The 22,553-nt window shown below is 40.0% G+C and overlaps 1 protein-coding gene across 2 annotated transcripts in view; it reads right to left on the bottom strand.

Moving 5' to 3' along the window:
- KITLG (KIT ligand) overlaps nt 1-22,553 on the bottom strand; it is an 84,854-nt gene that overhangs the window by 45,508 nt on the left and 16,793 nt on the right. For both annotated transcript variants that reach the window (XM_026499931.4, XM_026499932.4), the window contains exon 2: nt 6,174-6,287. In XM_026499931.4, the coding sequence (XP_026355716.1) occupies nt 6,174-6,287 (114 nt within the window). The remainder of the gene's footprint in view (nt 1-6,173; nt 6,288-22,553) is intronic.

Here is a 22,553-nt window from a genome sequence, read left to right as displayed (position 1 = left end):
GATTTTTTTCTTCACAATAAGACTGCCATGCTTAGTGATATAGCAGGACATTTTGTTGTCAGTTTTTGCAAAAATTATTTCCAATACACTTCAGTCCTTTCTTTGAATACTACAAGTCCAAAATTTAGTTTTAAATAGGAAAAGAAATTTCTATGGACTACAGGAGAAGAAATTAAAATGCTAAGTATAGCAAACTAATAAACTTTAAAAACTATCCAGATGTCAAACCATTGTTCTTCAAAGGTCCAAAATAGAAAAAGGAAAATCCCACCCCAAAAAACTGTGGGAGATCTCTGCTTTTATTTTTATTTTTTTTCAGAAAGAGAGAAAAAGCATGCAGGCACAAGTGGGGGGAGGGACAGAGGAAGAGAATCTTAAGCAGGCTTTATGCTCGGCCTGGAGCCTGACTTGGGGCTCAATATCAAGACCCTGAGAACATGACCTGAGCCGAAATTGAGTTGGATGCTTAACCAACTGAGCCATCCAGGCACCCCATGAGATCTCTGCTTTTATTTTCTTTTTTACTTTTAAAGATTTATTGAGAGAGAGAGAGAACACAGGTGGGGTCAGGGGGAGAGGGGGAGAGAAAGGATCTGTGGAGGGCAGAGCCAGACACAAGGGATTGGATCTCAGGACCCTGAGATCATGACCTGAGATGAAATCAAGAGTCGGAGGTTTAACCGACTGAGTCACCCAGGTGCCTCTGAGATCTCTGCTTTTATTTTTTTATTACATTTTTTTATTAAAAGATTTTTCAAAAATTTTATTTATTTGAGAGAGAGAGAGAGCATGAGCAAGGAGGAGAGGCAGAGGGAGAAGCAGACTACCCACTGAGCAGGGAGCTGGCACGGGGCTCGATCCCAGGAACCTGGGATCAGGACCTGAACCCAAGGCAGCCACTTAACCAACTGAGCCACCCAGGCACCCCTGAGATCTCTGCTTTTAAAGAGAAGATATGCTTAGAAAAGCTCAGAATTCACCTAGAAATGGAAAGACTCCGAGACTCCAAAACTTTATTTTAATGCAGTGGTAATTCTATTTGAAAAACATTGTACTTGAAGAAGAAAAATCAGAATTATTCAGAACTGTTCAAAGTGAAATTTATCTGAGATATTTTTATAATATCCTATTATGGTAAACTCTAAGAACCATGTGTTAAAATAAGTACATATCATAAGACCAGGAAAACCATGAATTCCTGAGTTTTTATTCTATTCTGATTTGTAGACTGACCTGGAAAAGACAGAGTAATTTCACCTTTTAAGATGGGGCTGGGACAGCAACCTGCCTTAAACATTTTGAGGAAGACGAATAATTAATATATATTTTAAAACAAAAAAGGTTTTAAAAAGCAACATAGTCACATTTAATTAAATTCCCCCAAATGAAAGAAAGCTATGACCACAAATGAAGGGAACGGTACGAAGAACAAAAGGGGAAAGCAGTTTGAACTATCTCAGTATTCGGGTGCCGTCTTCTGTAACACAGCCGTGAAAAGCTGCAGCCTAATTGCCCCACAGATACAAATTTTTAAAGTTTGTTTCATCCTCTTCCCAGATACTTGACCCTTTCCTTAGGTAGGTCTGACTTTGCCATTTAAAACAAGTCTTGCAACATTTTTTAGAAACAAAGCAAAACGTTCTGTAAATAGATGAACTATTATGCTGAGCAAACATGCCAGAAGGATTTCAAATGAAAACCATGGAGACTGTAGGGGCAGCACAAAGTGTCCAAGAAGAAATTAAAAAAAAAAAAAAAAATGACAGTAAGGTCATAAATCATGTGCTTCTGTGACATGAGAATCACCCCAAGCAAATAGACTTCAGGTCTGTGGGCACAGTACCAGGTGCCGCCTAATGCAGAGGAGGAACTGGTAGGGACTGCAGAGAAATGATTTCAGTCAAAGAGGTTACTGGGAGCACAAGGTAAAAAAAGGTACTGTCAAGCTACTTTGTTTCTCTCAGAATGTACCAAGGTTATGCCTGTAAAGCAAATCTCTCCTGTTCTATGTAACCTCCTTGAGTCAGGGCATTACGGAATTATTCTAAAAGGCGCAACCTGACGATGTATCATTATGGAATTGCCCCACTGTACTTTATAGAGAGAGGCGGTAATTATCTGGATCTGTGTAACTCTCAAGTCACTCACGTTACTGTCTGAATTAGTCAAATTAATGAGTTTTAGGCTAAGGATGAGAACACAGTTTTGTTTTTGTTCTGGTTCCCCTCCCCAAAAGGAAAAAACCCCAATGTTAGAAGTATGATTGTCTATGTAGTTCTGGCACGTCCATGCAAACCCTCACAGCTAGGATGCTCGCTGGACACATGTAGGTTCCTACACGCCATTTCACAAGCTGAGACTCAGTATTTCTGCAGTGGGAGCCCTGACAGCTGTGCTTTTAATAAGATTCTTAAAACCCTGTAATACAATGATTCTCAAATGATATCCTACAGGTGCTGGTTTACAGCAGGGACTCCCAACATTTTTTCAGCTCGATTCTTTCTTCCACATCAAGTCTTATTTGGAAATCCAGATACACAAATGAAGGCAGAGTGGCCGTGTGGGCTCTAGGAGCCAGTGTGAAAACTACTGGTAACGGGACCCGGAGCTGGGCGTCACCATTCCTGGGTCTGTTTCCTTATTTATTTACTTTTTAAAGATTTTATTTATTTATTTGTCAGAGAGAGAGAGAGAGCGCGCGCACGAGTGAGTAGAAGCAGGGGGAGCAGCAGGCTCCCCGGCTGAGCAAGGAGCCCAATGTGGGACTTGATCCCAGGACCCCGTGATCATGACCCGAGCCGAAGGCAGAGGCTTAACCCACTGAGCCACCCAGGCATCCATCCCTCAGTTTCCTTATTTATAAAATAGTTTGTCCAGGTTGTCTCTAAATTCCCTTTCAGCTCCAGTATCCTCTGATCCCCCAACACCACTACTACCATACTAACAGCTAATATTTAGTAGGCACTTGCTCTGTTCCTAACACTGTTCTACTGATTCAATCCTTATAATCACTCTACGACGTACTATTAATCTTAACACCGATAAGCAAACTAAGGCCCAAAGAAGTTATAGGACAAAAACTGTGATAAAAAAATTTATAAATAAACTCTCTTATTTAATCTATAAGACAAAATTGGGATATAGAAACTGTGATTTAGAAAGGTAGTTATTTAAGGTCAAAAACCTGGGCTTTAAATTCAGGTCTATCAAATTCCAAAATCCATTCCTTAACCAATATATCAGCACAGGTTGGTCCTACATGAAATCTTTTAAATGGCATCCACATATGTGTTGTTATTGTGGTATTAATGATATTCATATTTTTATGGAGATGATTTATCTCCCAAACTAGATTATGAAATTTTTGAGGTCAGGGATTATTTTTCTGTTATCTACTCTATGAAATACGGGTTGTGAATTATGTAGGTCTTTATTCAATTAGAAGTAATCTGAGTCTTATTTTTTGGGGGAGGGGGAAAGAGGAGGTGGGGGGGAGCAGAGAGAGAGAGGGAGAGAGAGACTCTTAAGCAGGTTCCAGAGCCCAACACAGGACTCGATCTCACAACTCTGAGATCAAGACCTGAGCCAAAACCAAGAGTCAGATGCCTAACCAGCTGAGCCACCCAGGCACCCCTGAGTCCTATTTTTTATTAATCTGATTTTATTTCAATAATCCAAAGTAAACACACTAATTTCACTAGATCAACTGTTGAAATTAAAAAATTTCCTCGAGTCAGTTGCCGGGAGGAAAAAACCCTCTTTTTTCAGTCTAATGATTTCACATTTGCCCTTGAGGTGAGGATTTATCTTTTAGTGTCAATATTAGTAAGTGTCTCTTTTCCAGGCTCTTCTTTCTCAGTGATGCTTCTTGCCATTTTTCATTTTATAAGCAGATAGGTAACAGACTGAACATAAACAGCTGGTCAAAGACAAGGATGGAAGATCTTGGAAGGTGCTTGCAATCCCTACTTATGCCACTTGAAAATACGGGTTCGACGTTTCACAGGAAGTAATGATCATTAAGTAGTTTTCCTTAAACACTTAGCAAGTCATAATGCGTATAAGTAATTTCTCTTTAATACCATGTTAATTTTGGATATACTTGGCCTGTGGTCAAATATACCATCACCTTCCAACTATAATTCATTGTCCATATACTTGACGTTTGCTCCTTAGGACCACTGCAGATCTCCACTGATCATCGTCAGCTCCACAGTTATACCAGCAGCCCCATGAGAGCTTTAATTTCCCAGTTGTGAACTACTTTAAGCATATTTTTGAGACTCATGTTAATCTGACATCCATATAGATTTATGTAACATAGATAAAGTGAGTCATAATAAGAATTGGGACTAAATTAGGATCAACACAGTCTGGTCTCCAAATTTTGACTGAACAGACCATCTAGAGCAGTTCTTAAATCTCCTTTCAGAAATCTCTTTAACATGTAGATGCCTGGAGCCCTTCCTCAGACCTATCATTGTATCAGTTTCTTGGAGTGCAGTCCAGACACCTGTAATTTTAATAAGCACCACAGGTGATCATGGTGGTTACCACAGTGAAGCACATCAGGTCTTCATTCACTGAACAAACATTTAATGAGTGTCTTTTATGGATACAAAATTTATAATATAAGCATATATTTTCTTTTAGTATAGTTTCTTGGGTCACAGATTAATAAGGAACTTGAGGAAGAGGTCCATGTTTTACGGTCTTTGAAAACAAAACAAAACAAAAAACAAAACAGGGCTGACTGGGTAGCTCAGCTGACTGAGTCTCGAATTCTTGGTTTCAGCTCAGGTCATGATCCCAGGGTTTTGAGATCGAGCTCCTCATTGGGCTCCATGCTTAGTGCGGAGTCTGCTTGAGATTCTCTGCCTCTCCCTCTGTCCCTCCCCATGCTTGTGCTTGCTTCTCTCTTAAATAAATAAAATCTTTAAAACACCAAACAAAAACTTTCCTCACCTAATCCCGAATACCTAGCTGAGCCCATAGCAGGCAAATGCTGCATTGCTTTGATTACCAGCCCCTCAAACAGGACGTGCTGGTGTATCTTCAGGCACTGCTTCAGAGAACTCTTTTTAAACCTGGGCCCTCTGGGCATCCTTCTAAGGAATCCACATAAATTCTGTGTGTGTGTGTGTGTGTGTGTGTGTGTGTGTTACTAACTGCATTGAGACTAAGTCAGAAAGACTCTGACCATAGAATTAAATCTCTTTCAAAGTTTGGCTATAAACTCCAAATAAAACATGAACCAGGAAATATATATCAAGAGTAGGAAGACAAGTATCTCAACAAATATAATTTTCTTTCTTTTCTCCATGTCACGACCCTTATTTCTTCCCTATGCTCGTATCAACTCTGTTCTCTAGACAATTTTCCAATAACAGAAGGCCACTTGGGTATTTTGAACCAGGCACTTACAAAAATGTTTCTCAAAGTTTGCTCATCCTGAAATCACACATTGTAGCTCAAATGGGCATGTAAAATCTCCCCTCGATGGAGAGCTGGGAAGAGTGCATTCCTGATGCTGTATTATCTCTCTGTCTGTGGTATGCGTTTTAAGAGAATCACGGCATGAAGCTAGCCATGACCGAGGGGCACTGGTGTAAAATGGCTTTTGCTTGGGATGAGTTCCAATGTGACAAATGTGGGAGACGAGTCTGCTCAACATTTGGGTACAAATCACTCCTCCAGCTACGTTCCCAGAGGGAGCACATACCCACCCACATGTGATAGGGTCTCCACGCTGTTGGAAAGGGGAGAATGGTCAGTTCAGATCTTTTTTGTTAGGCTTGTTAGAGAAGAGTAAGAAGGCGTAAGGAGGGGAAATAAGACACACTGAGAAACCCACTAAAGAGATAATGGGGAACAAGCCAACGCTGCCACAGCAGCACACAGAGAACTCTCCAGTGTCCTTCACTGCCTGTGACTGAGCTGAAAAAAATGAGCAAAGAAACAAAGTCACTGCAGTGATGTACCAATTTTACCAACAGAATCTCCTCGATCTTAAATATCTCCCTACCTGCTCTCTCTATACCCTTTGGAATAACTTATTGATTTCTTTCTTTGTCTTGGAAAAATACTAACTTGGGACAAGAAAAAAATGAAATCTTTTTTCAAAAAACACACAAAAAAAACCCCCAAAACTATTGAAAGCATTCCTTACTTACCAATTTTGTAACGTCTTTCACATCATCAGTCACACGGTTCCTGCAGATCCCTTTAGTTTTGACCAGAGGATTAAATAGGAGTAGTTGAAGATAAATGCAAGTGATAATCCAAGTCTAAATGAAAACAGAAAAATTGCTGGTGATGACCAGTTAACATCTGTAATCACTCAAGCTATTACATCTTATATCTTAATGTGGAAAAGACAATCTACCTTTAAAAAAAAAACTGCTACTGGCTTAAATACAATTCAATGTTGAGTAACTGAAGTATGCTTACCACATTTAAAAAAAAAATTAAATGTGGTTTGGATTTTTCGTTTCTACAATATTAGTGTTAACTTTAGTCAAAAGCTTTCTAGAGCCAATTTCCTAATGGCAATTAGGAATGAACGTGCGGCAACAGTAAAGGATCTGCCACTTGAGGTGTTTTCTAAAAACTAGGAATGTATAAAATTCATACCTTAAGGCACCAAAAGAAACTTTCTATACTTTAAGCGTAGACTGTTTGGCAAGTAGCTGCAAACCTGAGCAGTCTTTAAATCCAATAGTGTAGGACAGTACACCACATGAGGGAGAGAGATGTATTTTTAGATTGAGGACAGAACTTAACCTCATTTATGAGACATCAAACGAATCATTATTTTTAATCATAGCTTTTTAACCATTAACTATGGAAAAACATTTTCTTAGCGAATAGGAAGAAATTCTTGAACCCCAGTGTGAGGTAATCACACACACACACGTGTGCTTACACACACCTCTGCTTGAAAATAATTACTTTTATGCAGGACTTGTTTTTTCTTATAATACTATATTTGAGGTTTTTAAGAAATTGGGCATCCAGTTCTCTTTTTTTAGTATCTTGATAGCCCATAACGCAGCACCTTGCATATTAAAAGTTCTTAATAAATATTTGCTGGATGAATCAGTGACAAAGGTAAAAATGGTCTAATGCTTCAAATTTAAAACCATTTTATTGAGCAGATATTATAAGATAGGGACTGTGACAGTCCCTAGAGAAACAAAGGTGATGAAGGTGCCCTTTCAACTCAGAGGCAGGTACAGAAATAACATGCACATCTGTGACAAGTGCTTTGGGAACACAAAGGAGGAAGCAATTGATCAATTAACCTCCAGGAGGAGATCCCTTGGCAGAAAGACTGTGCCAATAGAAGCCAGAGAGAAAATGTGACTGTGGTTGGCTTCTGGAGGACAAGGAGGAGTTTGCAAGAGTTGACCAGGAAGGGATAAGCATTCCAAGAAAGATAAACAGCATGAGCAGAGGCATGGAGATGTGAAGACACTTTAAAATGTTCAAGTTCCTTTATGAGCTCACATTCATCCACAGCATCTTAAAATTACACAGTCCATCTGCGCATGGCTAGAAATCTTTCCTATTAATGAAGCTGCCATGTTTAAAAAACAAAACAAAACTGGATTATTTTCCCCTAATACCTGCATGCTAACTAGACATTACACCAGACCAAATGATGATTATCATTTACTGAAATTTCTGAGACTACAATCAATGCTACCTACACAGATAACAGTGGCTTGTAAACAAAATTCAAACATTTTTATTGTGTTACCAATGTGATCTTCTATTTTAGCAGTAATCCCCCCGTTTAAGTTTGGTTAAAGCTCCTTTCAGCACTGTGGGATCATACTCTTCATAGCACTGTCTCCCTTGGACTGAAATGAAGACTAAATTGTGCAAATGATTTCTTGGAAGCAACCAGGATATTCTTCAGTAGGTGGATAAATAGACTGTAGTATACTAGACAATGGACTGTTATTCAGCACTAAAAAGAAACGAGCTATCAAGCCATGAAGACATGGAGGAAACTTCAGTGCATACTATTAAACAAAAGAAGCCAATTCAAAAAGGCTACATACTCAATGGTTCCAACTATTATGACACACTGGAAAAGGCACAACCCTGGAAACAGCAAGAAGATCAGTGGTTGCCAGAGGTTGTAGGTGGAGGGATGACTAGGTGGAGTACAGGATTTTTAGGGCAGTGAAAATACTCCGTATAATGGTAGAAATGTCATTATACATTCATCCAAACTCACAGAATGTACAACACCGAGAATAAACCCTAGCGTAAGCTACGGACTTTGGATGATTAAGATGTGTATCCGTGTAGATTTATCAGTTGGACAAATATACCACTCTGTACATGTGGAGGGGCAGGGAGCATGGGGGAAATCTCTGTACTTTCAGTTTTGCTGTGAACCTAAAACTGTTATTTAAAAAAAAAAAAAAAAAGTTTTTAAAAAAAACCCACATCACTTCAAGGGCTCCTGAGTGGCTCAGTTCGTTAAACGTCTGCCTTTGGCTAATGTCATGATCCCAGGGTCCTGGGATCGAGCCCCACATGGGGATCCTTGATTAGTGGGTGCCTGCTTTTCCCTCTCCTCCCACTTGTGCTGTTGCTATCTCTCTTTTTCTTTCAAATAAATAAATATTTTTTTAAAAAATCACTTTGATCGCTGTGGTGAGAACTTTAGGGTAGCAATAGGTAGAAACAGAACAGTTAGGGGCTCTTGTGATAATCCAAGCAAAAAAGAGTTGTAGCAATGCACTGACCAGAAGTGGTTAGATTCTGGGAATCTCCTGAAGCTCAACCAGTAAGATTTCCTGATAGTTGGAGTGTGGCTTGAAAGAGTCCAAGATGACTCCAAGGATTCTGGCTTGAGCAAATGGAAGGATGGTGTTGCCATCAACTGATATGGGGATGGCTGAGGGTAAAGAAGGCTGCAGGGGAGATCAGAGCTAAATTTTGAGTGTGCTAAATTTGAAATGTCTTCGAGATACCTTAGGGAGGATACTAGGTCATGATATTTGAATCTGGATTTAGAAGGGAAGTTTGGGCTAGATATATAAATGATAGTCTTTGATGTATAAATGGAATTTATTCATCATTCGAAAGAGTGGATGAGCCCATCCAGGGAGTGAGGACAGACAGAAAAAAGAACAAAGAATTGAGTCCTATGGTGCTCTAACTGGAAGAGGTCTGGCAGATTTAGAACTCACAGAAGAGCTTGAGAGAGAAGCCAAAGGAATAGGAGGAAGCCAAGTTTTAAAAAAGGAAAATTACCTGGAGGAGGAGGTCAAACTATGTCAAATACTCATAATAGGTCAAGTAAGAGGAGAACAGAGAACTGACGCCTGGATTTGGCAGCATACAGCTCACTGGTGACATTAACAAGAACTTTTTTACTGAAAGAGTTATGGGAAAAAGCCAGTCTGGAGTGGGTTGAAGAGAACGAAAGAGAGTAATTAGCAACAGTGAATGTAGACAGCTCTTTTAAAGAGTCCTTCAAAGGAGAGCAAATAAACAAATGAATAAATAAATAAAAACAAAGTGGGGTAGCAATTGGCAAGGACTTGGGGGAGGGGAGAGTTTTCTCTGTAAGCTGGTAGAAACACCAGGCTGTCTATATGCCTGTGTGGATGACACAGCAGGGGGGGTGCAACTGGCGATGTGGGTCAGAAAAGAGGCAACTGCTTGAGTAAAGTTCTTGAAAAGGCAAGAAGGGGTGAGATCTAGCTGTCAAAATGTGAATGCAGTTGCTGGTGTTGTTTCAACAATACAGTAAATTAACAGCTACGATTTACTGAACATTTATTACATATCAAACATTTTGCATATCTTAAACTTTAAGTTTCATATATCCTAATTTTTTTATTTTATTAAAAAAAACTTTTTAAAAAGATTTATTTGAGAGAGAGAGAGAGAGAGAGAGATCATGAGCAGGGGAAAAGGTAGAGGGAGAAACAGACTCCCCACTGAGCTGGGAACCCAATGCAGGACTCGATCCCAGGACCCCAGGATCATAACCTGAGCTGAAGGCAGATGCTTAACCGACTAAGCCATCCAGGTGCCCTTTTTAAATTTTTTTTTAAAGATTTTATTCATATATCCTAATTTTAAAGATGAAGAAATTGAACCCAGAGAGATTTGGGGACTTCTAAGTGGCAAAAAACAGGTCTGCCCAATTCTAAATCCTGTCCTCTTTACCACCCCATACTGTCACAGCATTCCCGCAAAACTGTCAGATCATTGGTCAGGGCTCCAAATAGCATAGCTCTAAAACTTCAATAATTTTTCAGATATCAAGCATATGGAGACAAGTGTGTTCTAAAATCCATGCCACAGCAGAATACTCCACATTTTTCAGGTTACCATAATTTTTAATACATGTTCTATCACAGTTTTAAAAAATATTCTAATACAGACTTTTATAACAATTGCAAAAGAATCTCACCAGGGTAGCCTCCATATATATATATATATATATATATATATTTTTTTTTTTTGCATCAGTTATATACAAATACCTGTAAAGATAGGATTTTGCTCATTATATAGGAATCTATTTGGCCAGGGCTAAAGTTAAATCTGTTAATACATTCACACATCTCTGACAAACTTATATTTCTTGAAGCACTTTATTTTAAAGCTGTTAAATAAACTTGTATTTTTGTATACACTTAGCTAGTAGTATGGGATATTCGCCTTTCGTAAAATTCAACAATTCACTCTGGCATAACTAAACATTAGAATAGAGGAGCAGTCATGGGAGTAATGTCACTCATCAGTATTCTCATGAGAGGAGAGGGCTGAAATGCAGAGCTTACTTATTTATATGGAAGAGTAATCTTTCAGTATTACTCTAGATAAATTATAGACATTTTTCTAATATATAGTACACACATTTCCTTTATTTCTTAAACAGTGGGTGGAAGTATTAAACCTTACTTCTTTTGATGATTCAGGTTCATGAAATAAAAGACTGTGTGAAATAAGCCAGACATAGACAAATATTGTGTGATCTCACTTATATGTGGAATCTAAAAAAAGAAAAAAGAAAAAAAAGGAAAAGAAAAGAAAAAGTCACACTCATGATAACAGAATAGAGTGGTGGTTACCAGAAGCTAGGCAAAATCTAGATCAAAGGGTACAAACTCTCAGTTAGAAGATGAATTAAGTTCTGCAGACTTAGTGTACAACACAGGGACTACAGTTAATAAGACTGGATTATATACTTGGAATTTACTGAGAGTAGATCTCTTAAGTGTTCTCACCACACTCAGAAAAAAAACAGTAACTGTGAGGTGATAGTTTGATTGCAGTCAGTTCGTGATGTATATTTATATCAAACATCACACTGTATACCTTAAATATGTATGATTTTTGTCAGTCATACCTCAATAAAGGTGGGTAGGGGGAGAAAGCATTTCAGGTATGCAGTTGTGACCGCCTTCCTCTAAGTAGCTCCAAAGTACTGTATTTGTTTGAAAGACTGTTTTTAAAATTTTATTGTTTTGTTGGTTTCTCACTTTACCTGTTTCTCCCAGGCTGTCAAGTCATTACCTGCAACATGTTTTGTTGTAGTATGCCTATTTCTAGTCTCCTGTAGTCTCAATGGCAACACACAACACATGGCCCATGGGGGGTGCATATGCTAGGCAGAGTAATGGCAAAAAGATGGCCACGCCTTAATTCTTTGAACTTATGAATTTCTTCCTTGTATAGCAGAATGGACTTTACAGATGTGATTTAGCTAAGGACCTTGAGGTGGACAGACTATCCTGGATTCCCTGGGTTCGAAAGAGTCCTATGGCTCCTTACAAATAGAACCTTGTCCAGATCTGGCTACAGAAATGCAATAAGGGAAGAAGTGTAAGATATGACATGATAAGGACCTTACTTGCTATTCCTGGGAAGGAGCCAGGAGTCCAGGAATGCCAGTGGCTTCTAGAAGCTGAAAAAGGCAAGGACCAAAGTCTACCTTAGAGCCTTCAGGAAGGAACATAGTCCCATGGACACCTTGATTTTAGCTCAGTAATCCGCCAACTTCGGATTTCTGAATCCCCAAAAGCGTAACGTAATAAGTTTGTATTGTTTTATAAGTCACTAAGTTTGTGGTAATTTGTTACAGCAGCCGTAGAAAAATCAGAGCTCAAGAAACTTTTGAATGAATTAATGGATGAATGGCATAGTATTGCAATGTCCAAGCTTTCCTGGTAAGGAAAATAAACTGCCCCATAAGTATTCTGGGCCCCCAACCCCTGCTTTATGCAAAGCAGCTTGGTTTTTTTCTGTTTTATTTGTTCATGCTTCTGGGTAAGATTTTATTTGAACAAAGGTTTCCAAGGGCAAGAAAGGAAAAAAAAAAAAAAAAAACATGCTTTTGAAAACTGGTGGTGTGATGGCAGAGAGCAGAACGTGGATCCAGAAAACCTCTGAGCCCCTTACCGTGTGACCTCAAAGAAGCCAATTAATCCTTCAAAGCATCTGTTTATCAGTCTATGAGAATAAGAACAGATTTTGCCTTACCCACTTCATGGAGCAATGGTGAGGATCAAATGGAAACTTTTCAAACTACAGGTTTGATATTTGTTGTGTGGTTTATGGGTTTTGGATCGTCTAGGAAACCAGGGAAACAAGGACTTTTCAAACTGAATAAAATAGTCAGGGAAAAGGACTTTACAGAGTCAATCTTCCATAAACAAAGAGTATGACCTTTAGTACATGGCTATTTTGACACTGATTTTGGATTCAGAGGCCTTTTTCAATTTCTTTCTTAGCTCTCAACTGTGTTTAGAGTAGCTTCAGTTAACAAATGACTTCCAATTAAGTGAGGTATTTCCATATATCGCCAAAATATTTATCTTTGTTTTCTCTCTTCCTCTTTCTCTAATTTCTGGAAACTCCAACAAGTGTATACGGGTGCCTAAATGTGGGGGGGGGGGGTGCGCACACACCGTATCAGAGATAGAATGCTGAAGCAAAATGTCCCTGTGTTTGTGACTTCTGCTCTAAAATGTATCTTTTCAGTTTGGGCAATCATCTCACTGTGTTTTTTTTTTTTTTCCTCCTCTAACATTCTCTGCTTCTGCCTATGACATTTTTCTTTGGCTACTTTGTTTTAGCATCGTACAACTTTTCTCTCTAGGTCACGCTCATTGTGTGATAACCTCACATTTCATGATAACCTTTCATTGCACAGACACACTGAACTAATCTTATTGTCGGCAGTTCTAGATTTTTTTATTGAGAGGCATGCGTCAAAAGTGTCCCCCACATACTCCCCACATCACACACAATTCCAATAACCCTTTCATTGCTAAAAATTGTCTTTACATTATTTACATGATGAAAAAAAAAAAAAAGAATAAGAAATCTGGTTGTGCTGTTAGAACTAAGCCATATGACAGAAACAGTTTTGGTAAAGAGAAGAAAAGTGACGAACATTCATACTCCATTGTGAATGACAGATACAGCAGATCTTCTTCTGGGAGGTTTTAACAGTGGCAGATAGTACTGAAAAGATGCTTTGAAGAAGAGGCGGAAAGTTACAGGAACATGAGGCTGGAGACCCTGAAAGACAAAGGTCTTACCGATGTCTCATGTTTGTTGAGAACCAGCCTCAGCAGACCCCGGTGGGATAGTCACCCATCAACAATTCTTTCTGAACATAAGAACCTTCCTTATAGTAAAAAGCCACATGCCAGGAAAAGGAGCTGGAACGTCCCCCTAAAGCAACTATTTACTTGATCTGAACATGTGTGTGTTATAACACAGAAGTTGCTTTGCAGACTTCTTAAATGGACATGCAGGTAGCCCACATACATCAGAGGAACAGACGCCGTTTGAGAAATCAGAAAATTCCAAGCTTCTAAACAATAACAATAACAAAAACCAAACTTTTCTCTCTGAACTTGAGAAGAGATTTTAAAATATGCATTGCCAGGGCCCACATCACACACTTGCCAAAGTTGGAAAGGTAGTGGAGTGTCTGTGTAGCTTGTTTTCGTTATGCGCAGACCTACAGAGTGGTATTAGGTCTGCCCTGAACAAAACAGCAGCTGCTGCCAAAAACAACATTCATCTTCTCTTTAATCTTGAATGCCAGCTAGCGAAGCAGGCAGTTAGTTCCCTTGTAGCCCAAATGTGCTTTGGAAGCAGGCCAACAGGCTTGGCTATCCAGAACCAGGAAAGCAAGTTACCAAGACACAGGTATAGTAATTAGTCCTGAGTTCAGGTCTTTTGAGGTCATATGAACAATATCCTTCAAAAATCATCTTAATGTAAACCAACAACAGATTCTGGTTCAGTGAAGAACGATTTAATTCTATGTGACTTCTTCCTTCGGATTTTTAATTTTTTAAAAATATGTCATTACACATTATAGAGAAAATACCTAATCATCCCTACACAGACTCAAATTCTTCTCTAGTGATTGTCCGATAAGCTCGAAGGGGCAAAGGAAACACGTAGCACTAAAGTTTAGAAAAAATAAATCTGCTACCAGGAAAGCGGATGTTAACAGGATAGCTTAGTGAAGTGCAAACCAGCTTCTTCAAGTCCAGATTGGTGCACTAAAATCTGGTGAAGATTCAAGTCCACATCTCCCCATGAAGATCCTTTTGTGAAGAAGTGAAATGAAAATATCCCAAAATATGGATGATCACTAAAATATGCGGTGAATACACTCTACTAACAAAAACTGAACAACCTAGAGACGAATTGTTTAATATAAAAAAGACAGGCAATGGCTTTAATGTAAACAGTAAATTTAAGGATTTCAATGGGGAAAAAATGAGAAAAACCACCCTTGATGGTCAGTCCTTACTCCAAATGTAAACGCTATTTAACGGGAAATGATTCACATATATTGACTTCTAACTAAGGGCCACACATAGGAGGAGCAGTTTGCATATATAATTACATGTAACCTTCCCACCAACCTGATTGGGCAGGTAAGACAGGCTTCAGTGAGATAAAGTAACTTGGTTATGGCAGCTCTGCTAGTCAGTCCCCGGGCTGGGTTTAAACCACGACCTATACCATATATTAGAAAGAAAAATACTGGGCCAGTCAGATAATAAAACTGATTTCATTTATATTTAATGAACTATTCAATTTTACTTAAAATACCTATGCAGTGGATGGCATATAGGTCCATTTAGCCGAATCAGTTTTTAATTGAAGTCACAGTGTCAAATTATTACTAGGCTGGGTAAATAAGTGGTACGGGTAAATGAGCTACACCTCACCACAGCTTTTTAAAAATTTTCATAGCTAGAGGGAGGGGGGAAAAATAAACAAAGTGTAAGTTGTTCCTTCTGATAAAAAAAAAATGAGTGCTTTCAGACTTCTAAGAGTTACCTAGTCATTTAAAAAACATTCATGGAACACCTGATAAGTATATAAGATAAGGACAGAAGATACTGATTTTGGCCTCCGGAAGCTCAAACTACAAGGGAACACAGCAGGGAGACAGGTAGAGAGGGGAGGGGCCCAGGAGGGACACTTACACTGGACTTTGGTGAGAGGCAACTGAAGGAGGGGCTTGGAGAGAGCTCCTGGGAGAGGACCTGTTCTTTAAAAGGTGAATAGCAGTTAGCCAGATCAAAGAGAGCAGGGGTGAAGACCCCTGACAGAGAAAATAGCAGGTGCCCACAAAAGTGAGAAAACAAGGCATTTTCATAGGACTTCACATTGATGATATGACTGGAAAATGAGTTTCAAGGAATAAACAAAATAGACAAAGCTAGAGAGATAGGCAGAGGTCCTCCCAATTTTGCCAATTGATTTGATTTTATCTTAGAGATATAGGGAGCTTTCGAAGGACTTTAAGCAGAGGAGTATCAAGATCAGATTTATTTTTGAAAGGCTTATCAGACATCAGCATGAAGGATAGATTGGGGGGCATGGAGGTCACTGAAGTCATCAACTGGGGCAGAGGCAGAGGGAGTGGAGGGAAATGGATAAGTTCAAGAGGATATGGAAGTAGACTGAGACTTGGGTGACTGACAAAGTGTATGGGGTAAAAAGGGGAGGAGTCACAAATGACCTCAGGTTCCAGGTTAGGAGACTGGGTAAAAAGCAGTGCTTTTCAAGGAGCCAGGATAGGTAAGAGAAGTGGCAGCTAGAGATTGGAAGTTATCACCAAAAACCCTGCAGGATAGATACCACATCTAAGGAGGAGAAAGAACCATCTGCATAGATGAGACAGTGAGAAGCCAAGCACAGGAGAGGCCGATCAGTTTACTGTGGGATCTGCAGCCACTGCAAAAAGAAAGCACAAAAGGGCAAGTGTGAGCAACAAAACAGGCACTAAAAGATGTCAACCTTGGGATGTCTGGGTGGCTCAGTCAGTTAAACGCCTGCCTTTAGCTCAGGTCATGATCCCAGGGTCCTGGGCTTGAGTCCTTGCTCCGTGGGGAGCCTGCTTCTCCCTCTGCTTGCCACTCCCCCTGCTTGTGTTCTCTGACAAATAAATAAAATCTTTAAAGAAATAAAGATGTCAACCTGACAGATGCCGAAAAACACCTCACGGAGTTGACACTGACAAGGAGAGTTTCTGTGGGACTGATCGAACTAGGAATCCATCCAGGAGGGTTCACAGGGATAAATGAGTGTGGGGAATCTCAAGGGTATACTGAACCACTTGAAAAGGAAGGAGAGCAGGTAATTCAGAAAGGCTAGAGTGTTAACTTTGGTCTTGGTAGAAAAGAAGGCAACTCAAAAGCAGTGGAGCTATCACGACAAACTCAGCCTTCCTCTTTCTTAAAGGGTCTGTGCCTGGGAACAACTCACCAGTGGCTAATGCAAGCCAGGTAAGCTCAGAGGCTTTGCCACTGTGTGAAAATCTATGCAACGAACTACCTCAGGATAGAATCCAGGGCCTAGGTGTTCAAGTTTTGCTATTACTCTTTTGTAAGACGGCAGTAGAAGCATTTATGCCAGCAGTAGACATTATTTCATTAGAACCAAGGGTAATACAGGTAATATAGGTCATTAGCTATTCATAAATACAGCAGTTCTATAAAAACACAGGGGGAGACTTCCCTAACAATATAATCCACTGTATTTTACAGAGATACTGATGACTAATTCTAATCACTTTTAGAGGGAGGATATGTAACAAACCAAACTACTCTAGAAAATTGGTGGGTGCTAGTTTAATGTTGAGCCTAGATTTACATATTTGTTGCCAATTCTTTTTGTGGGTACATATATTTTCAAAGAAATAGGAAAGAGGCCCCCCAAATTGGCCAAAGTATAGGAACATAGCAAAAAAAAAAAAAAAAAAAAATCATGACAGTTCTGAAATGCACATCTCCACCTTCAGTACTCCATGGGCCTGGTTCTTTTTGCATGGCGTTGTTCACTATTATGTCAATTAGTGGCTCTTTAAATTAAACCACAATATGTACTCTGAGCGTTGTAGCTTTCCAAAAAAAAAGAGGTATAAAAACAAATTCTCCTTAATACTTTTTCAGCTATGTGACTCACTTCTGAAAGTGTGAGCTCATGTCAATCAAAAAGCTCTGCAATTTTTCAAAATCCATAAAATCTTGCCCACTCTGAACAATGGAGAGATGGAAAAATGAATGTTGGTTCCAGTTGCTCTCTGATCCCATGTGCTGAATCTGGACTGAAGGACTGAACTTCCTAGAATTTCTTGTGTTTTTTGTTCTCCTATGGTTGCAATTAAATGTGCTCAGATGTCTCGTCAGATCAGCTACCAGGAGTCTGACAAGCTTGGTCTCTCAGGGACTTTTTAAGTTTTAAGAAAACTTAATCTGAGGAAGCAAGCTCAGGAAATCTCCCTTTTTTGCCCCACCTAGGCTTTTTTTTACTACATTAAAATAAACAAAATCTTCGTACTCTGCTTTAACTGCTTCCAAACAGCATCAGAACCAGTGGGGGTTAGAGGTGTGAGCTAAAGCACGCTCACAATCTTGATCATTTTCTCCATCACATCAGATAGCAAGCCGGTCTGCAAAGGTCACGGCCTAAGCATTCCTGATTACTCAATGTGTGCTGGACACACCAACTGCCTTTGGTTAAGTTGAATAAACTGCTGAAATGCTCCCCCCCTTTCACTGAAAGTGCTCTAACTTAAACAGGGAGGCAGCCGTCTTACCTTTAGATGAAAGTGTGTAATCATCTGCGGCTGTTTACTAAGACTGCAGATTCCTGAGCATTACACAGAATCTCAATTTCTGAGGGTGCATCTCAGAAATGTACACTTCTACCAAGCCCTCCATGTGATTTTTAGGTATTCTCTAAAGTCTGAGACATGCTATTTTAGGCCGTACTAGCTCAGGGGTACTATATCATTAGGAAAAACGGAAAGGTCTAAAAAGGTATACAAAGTTACATTTGGTTCCAGGGCTACATATTAGATCCTCCTGATTTAGAGCAACTTGAAAAAAGAAAAGTGAAATGTAATGAACAGTGTAGGAGTAGTGAGTGTAGAGGATACTGTAGATTGGCTCTTTTAGTTCCCACTCCAGCCCTGTCCTAGCATATTCTCCTGCACTGTGGTGGCTGCAAAACTTCTGCTCCTTTGCAATTAGCTACAGTTGCAGAAGGGACTCTGCCAATCAGGTACGACCCTGCAAGACTTATATGGGAAGGATATTCTTGAGAAAAGAGCTGGATGCTGGGCATGCATTTTTGCTCACCTGGATGGTAGTGAGAGCAAAAAGTCCCTTCAGTCAAGAGTAGTAACAGCTTCCTGCACTAGCTATAACAGTTTTAAAGACAGTAGTGGGCTTAAGTGGGTTCTAGGTGACCAGAGTATTCTGGAAGCTCGGCCTCTTCTGGCCCCTCCAGTGGTTTTATAAGCCATAAAATACATTTCATTATATCCCCCCTTCTGTTTAGCCAGAATGGTTTAGACCATATGCACCTAAACCCTAAGCAATACTAGGAGAAAAGAACCCAAGTTATTAAGCATTTGTTTCTCATAAAGGTTAGTCTAAACTTTCCTTAGGAATTTTCCATTAGTGTTTCAAAATTCAAAATATTGTAAGATAAGCATCATTTTAAAATTATAAAAAAGCAATTTTTTGATTGGCAATCCTTAGAATGTTAATGTAATTCTACTACCTAAAGCCAGCAAAACATTTATCTTTGACATGTCTAGGACATGTTCCTTTGGTAACAAGACACTTCCACCTGCAAGTTCATTGTTGATGGAGATGATGTTTAGAGCAGAAGAACATCAGCAAAGACATGGATTCAAATCCTAATTCCATCACTGACATGATATAACCTTGAACCAATTATGTAACCTCTGTGAGCCTCAGTCTTCTCTTGTGGATAGCATTTCTTTGGGTTTTTGAAACGATTAAATAAGACAGTGTTATGTAAAGCACCCACAAGATGCCTGGTACATGACAGATCATGACATGACTACCACAGTTATTTAATCATTATTACTAATCCTTTAGATGTTGGAGTCAAAACTAAAAGTTGTACTAATAGTGAGGTTCACATTCCATGTATGTTCTGCTTCCCAGTGGATTAAAGATCAGCACAGGAAGAGGATAAAGAGGTTGTGAAATTGCCCCTGGGCTTGGAGTTGGAGCAGCTCTCCCAAAGCACGCAGGCCCATCTTGACCTAGTGTAAAAGTAAGGCTGAATTGTTTGGGTAATGGGTGAATGTTAACCTAAACAGCAGAGTTTCAAAAGTCAACTAGAGCTTCAGTAATAAATTCGAGACAGTTTTAGAAAACATCCACGTTTACTCATGCACAGAGAAGCCCAACTCTGAATCTCTACTCTGCCACTGACCAGCCCTGCGGTCTCTGAAAAGTCACTTCATCTTTCTCTGCTTTACCTTCCTCACCTCCAAGATGGGCCTAATCACAGAACCTACTTCCCAGGCTTGTTGACGACCAAAAGGACTTCTAGATGGAAAGCACTTGGCGTAGTATGGGACAAACAGCACACCCCATCAATGCTTCCATGGTTATTATCATTGCTGTCATTCCAACCACACTTAGCACAAGCATCCCCAAACTCGAAGCAGGGTGGTTCAAGCCAAAACCCAGGGCCCCATCCTTGATTCTTCCTGTTCCCCTATTTCCACATCCAGGCTGTTACGTCCTGTTAGTTCCACCAGCAAAATAAATCTTTTTTTTTTAATTCTTTTTTTTTTTTTTTATAGATCTTATTTATTCATTCGACAGAGATAGAGACAGCCAGCGAGAGAGGGAACACAAGCAGGGGGAGTGGGAGAGGAAGAAGCAGCCTCATAGGGGAGGAGCCTGATGTGGGGCTCGATCCCATAACGCTGGGATCACGCCCTGAGCCGAAGGCAGACGCTTAACTGCTGTGCCACCCAGGCGCCCCCACCAGCAAAATAAATCTTGCCACTTTCACCTTTCTCCCATGTCCTCCTGTACTGCTACAGTACAAGTTCCACTCCTGCCCAGAAGGCTTTCAAGGGCCCCTAAATAGCCTCCTTTGCTTTCACGCTTGCTACTCAACAATAGTGTGGTCCTCTGGGAATAAAGAACAGCTCTCGCTGCCCACTTAAAATCTCCGGATACCTTTCTATTCCATTTACAACAACACGCAAGCTGCTGAACAAGGCCTACCAGGCCCTATTTAACGTAAACTTGCCTACCTCCGTGCTCATATCTGAGCACGCGGCCCTCTCTCCCCACCAGACTCACAACAGCCACACCAGCCTCCTTTTTTGTCCCTGAGACACCTGAAATGTATTCCTGCCATAAGCCCTTTGCACTCGCTGCTGTGAGCTTTCTCCTCTTGGGCTCTGCAAACGCAAGCCCTTCTCATCATTTAGGATTCACTGTGAACACCACCTGCTCAGAGAAACCTTCCCAGGTGACCTGTCTTAAGTAGCCCCAAACATTCTCATATCACAGTTTTGTTTCCACTGAAGCACTTTTCATCAGAAATTATCTTCATCACCCAGTTAGTGGACTCTTTGATCATCTGTCCCTACTGACAAGAATGTCAATGGTGTGAGGATGAGAATTGTATTATTCTTGTTCTTCACGTTTGTTCCAGTACCTTGAGCCGCACCTCACTCACAGGGTACGCTCCTTCACATCTGTGCATTGCATGCGGTGCAAATTGCCACTGAAGTACCCACGACGTTCGAATCCTCTCTGGGACAGACCATGATGGTTACAGGCCAAACTCGGGCTTAGGAACTGGGGCACAGATGAGGTCTGGATAATGTAGGCTTCAATTCTCAGCAGATGGTGTCCACATTCACACAACAGAATCACAACGTCACCCACCAGTTTTGCTTATAATTCGTCTCCCACACTTGATTTGGAGCACCATAGGCCGGTACTTCTCAGTGCCTTGTTGTTTTGTTCAGAGTGGGTAAAACGGTGCTGAGTACAGAGAAGCCTCTCATAAATATTTTTTAAATGAACGAATACAGGATAAACAGCAGAGTTTTACTCATCAGTTGGCCATAAACACCGTCGCACTTCTCCCTCTAGGGTCCAATAACTGCTAAATCCTAATGACAAGTGTGAGTAATGTTGCAACTTTTTCTTGATTATTCAAAATGGGACATTAGCTAAAGGCTTTTTGGTTTGAACTTTGAGCCATTTTCTCTATGCCTTGACTTCTCTAGCTCCGTGAAAACGGTAACTTAGGACATAAAACCAAGGGTAGACTGTAAGCTCTATGAAGCACAGAAACAAGGTAATTTTTGCTATTATATTTCTAGCCTCTAGCACAGTGCCTTGTAGTAAATACTAAATAAATCTTTTAAAAAAATTTGAGAGAGAGGGAGAGCGCCCACGCGAAGCGGGGGAGGGGAGAGGGAGAGAATCACCAGCAGACTCCTTGCTGAGTGCAAAGCCCAATGATGCAGGCTAAATAAACAATTTTTAATGAACAACTAGTAGAAAAAATGCCTTTCCCAGCAGATGTGGCCAATGTATGATAATAAGCCAAAGTGCTGACCTGCCTGTAAAATCCCCAGAATCCCCCCTCTAAAGGAACTAGATAAACTCAATTTTGGAATTACTTTCCCTTATTGACCCAACAGGTATTAAAACAAAAACCACCACCACAACAAAAAAAACCCCACAGATCTGGAATGTAGGCATTTTCCCATATCAAGTTCAATGGAAATCTCTGAGAATTCTACAACTCTGCACTTAATTTAGAATTCAGAATACAGCAACTATAAATTTCTTCCTGTCTCCCCAATGAGTTGCAATCCATCAAAATTTCTAAAGCAGCCAATTAAAAAAAAAATTATTCATGGGGATTCTGTGCTGGGAACACAGGCAGAGAATAGGATTTCACTTGGGAGAAGACATGTTCAGAAGTGATGACATTAGGTTAAGCTTTTAAATGCTAATCTTATCTCTTCCCAAAGCATTGGTTGACTTATCTAGCTGTCATCCCTACTAGAGCAGGCAAAAGAAGTTCATAGAACTGATTTTTTTTTTTTTTTTTTGTCATCCAGATCCATTCCTAGTTTGACTAAAGAATAAAAATGTTACCTTTCTTCAGAGTAACTGAGGCATACTGTTACTGCTCCCCTCTCACATGACTTGGATGCA

The sequence above is a fragment of the Ursus arctos genome, unplaced genomic scaffold (genome assembly GCF_023065955.2).
Source record: "Ursus arctos isolate Adak ecotype North America unplaced genomic scaffold, UrsArc2.0 scaffold_21, whole genome shotgun sequence".
In the NCBI taxonomy this organism is placed as follows: domain Eukaryota; kingdom Metazoa; phylum Chordata; class Mammalia; order Carnivora; family Ursidae; genus Ursus; species Ursus arctos.
This window is presented reverse-complemented; position numbering and strand designations above follow the sequence as displayed.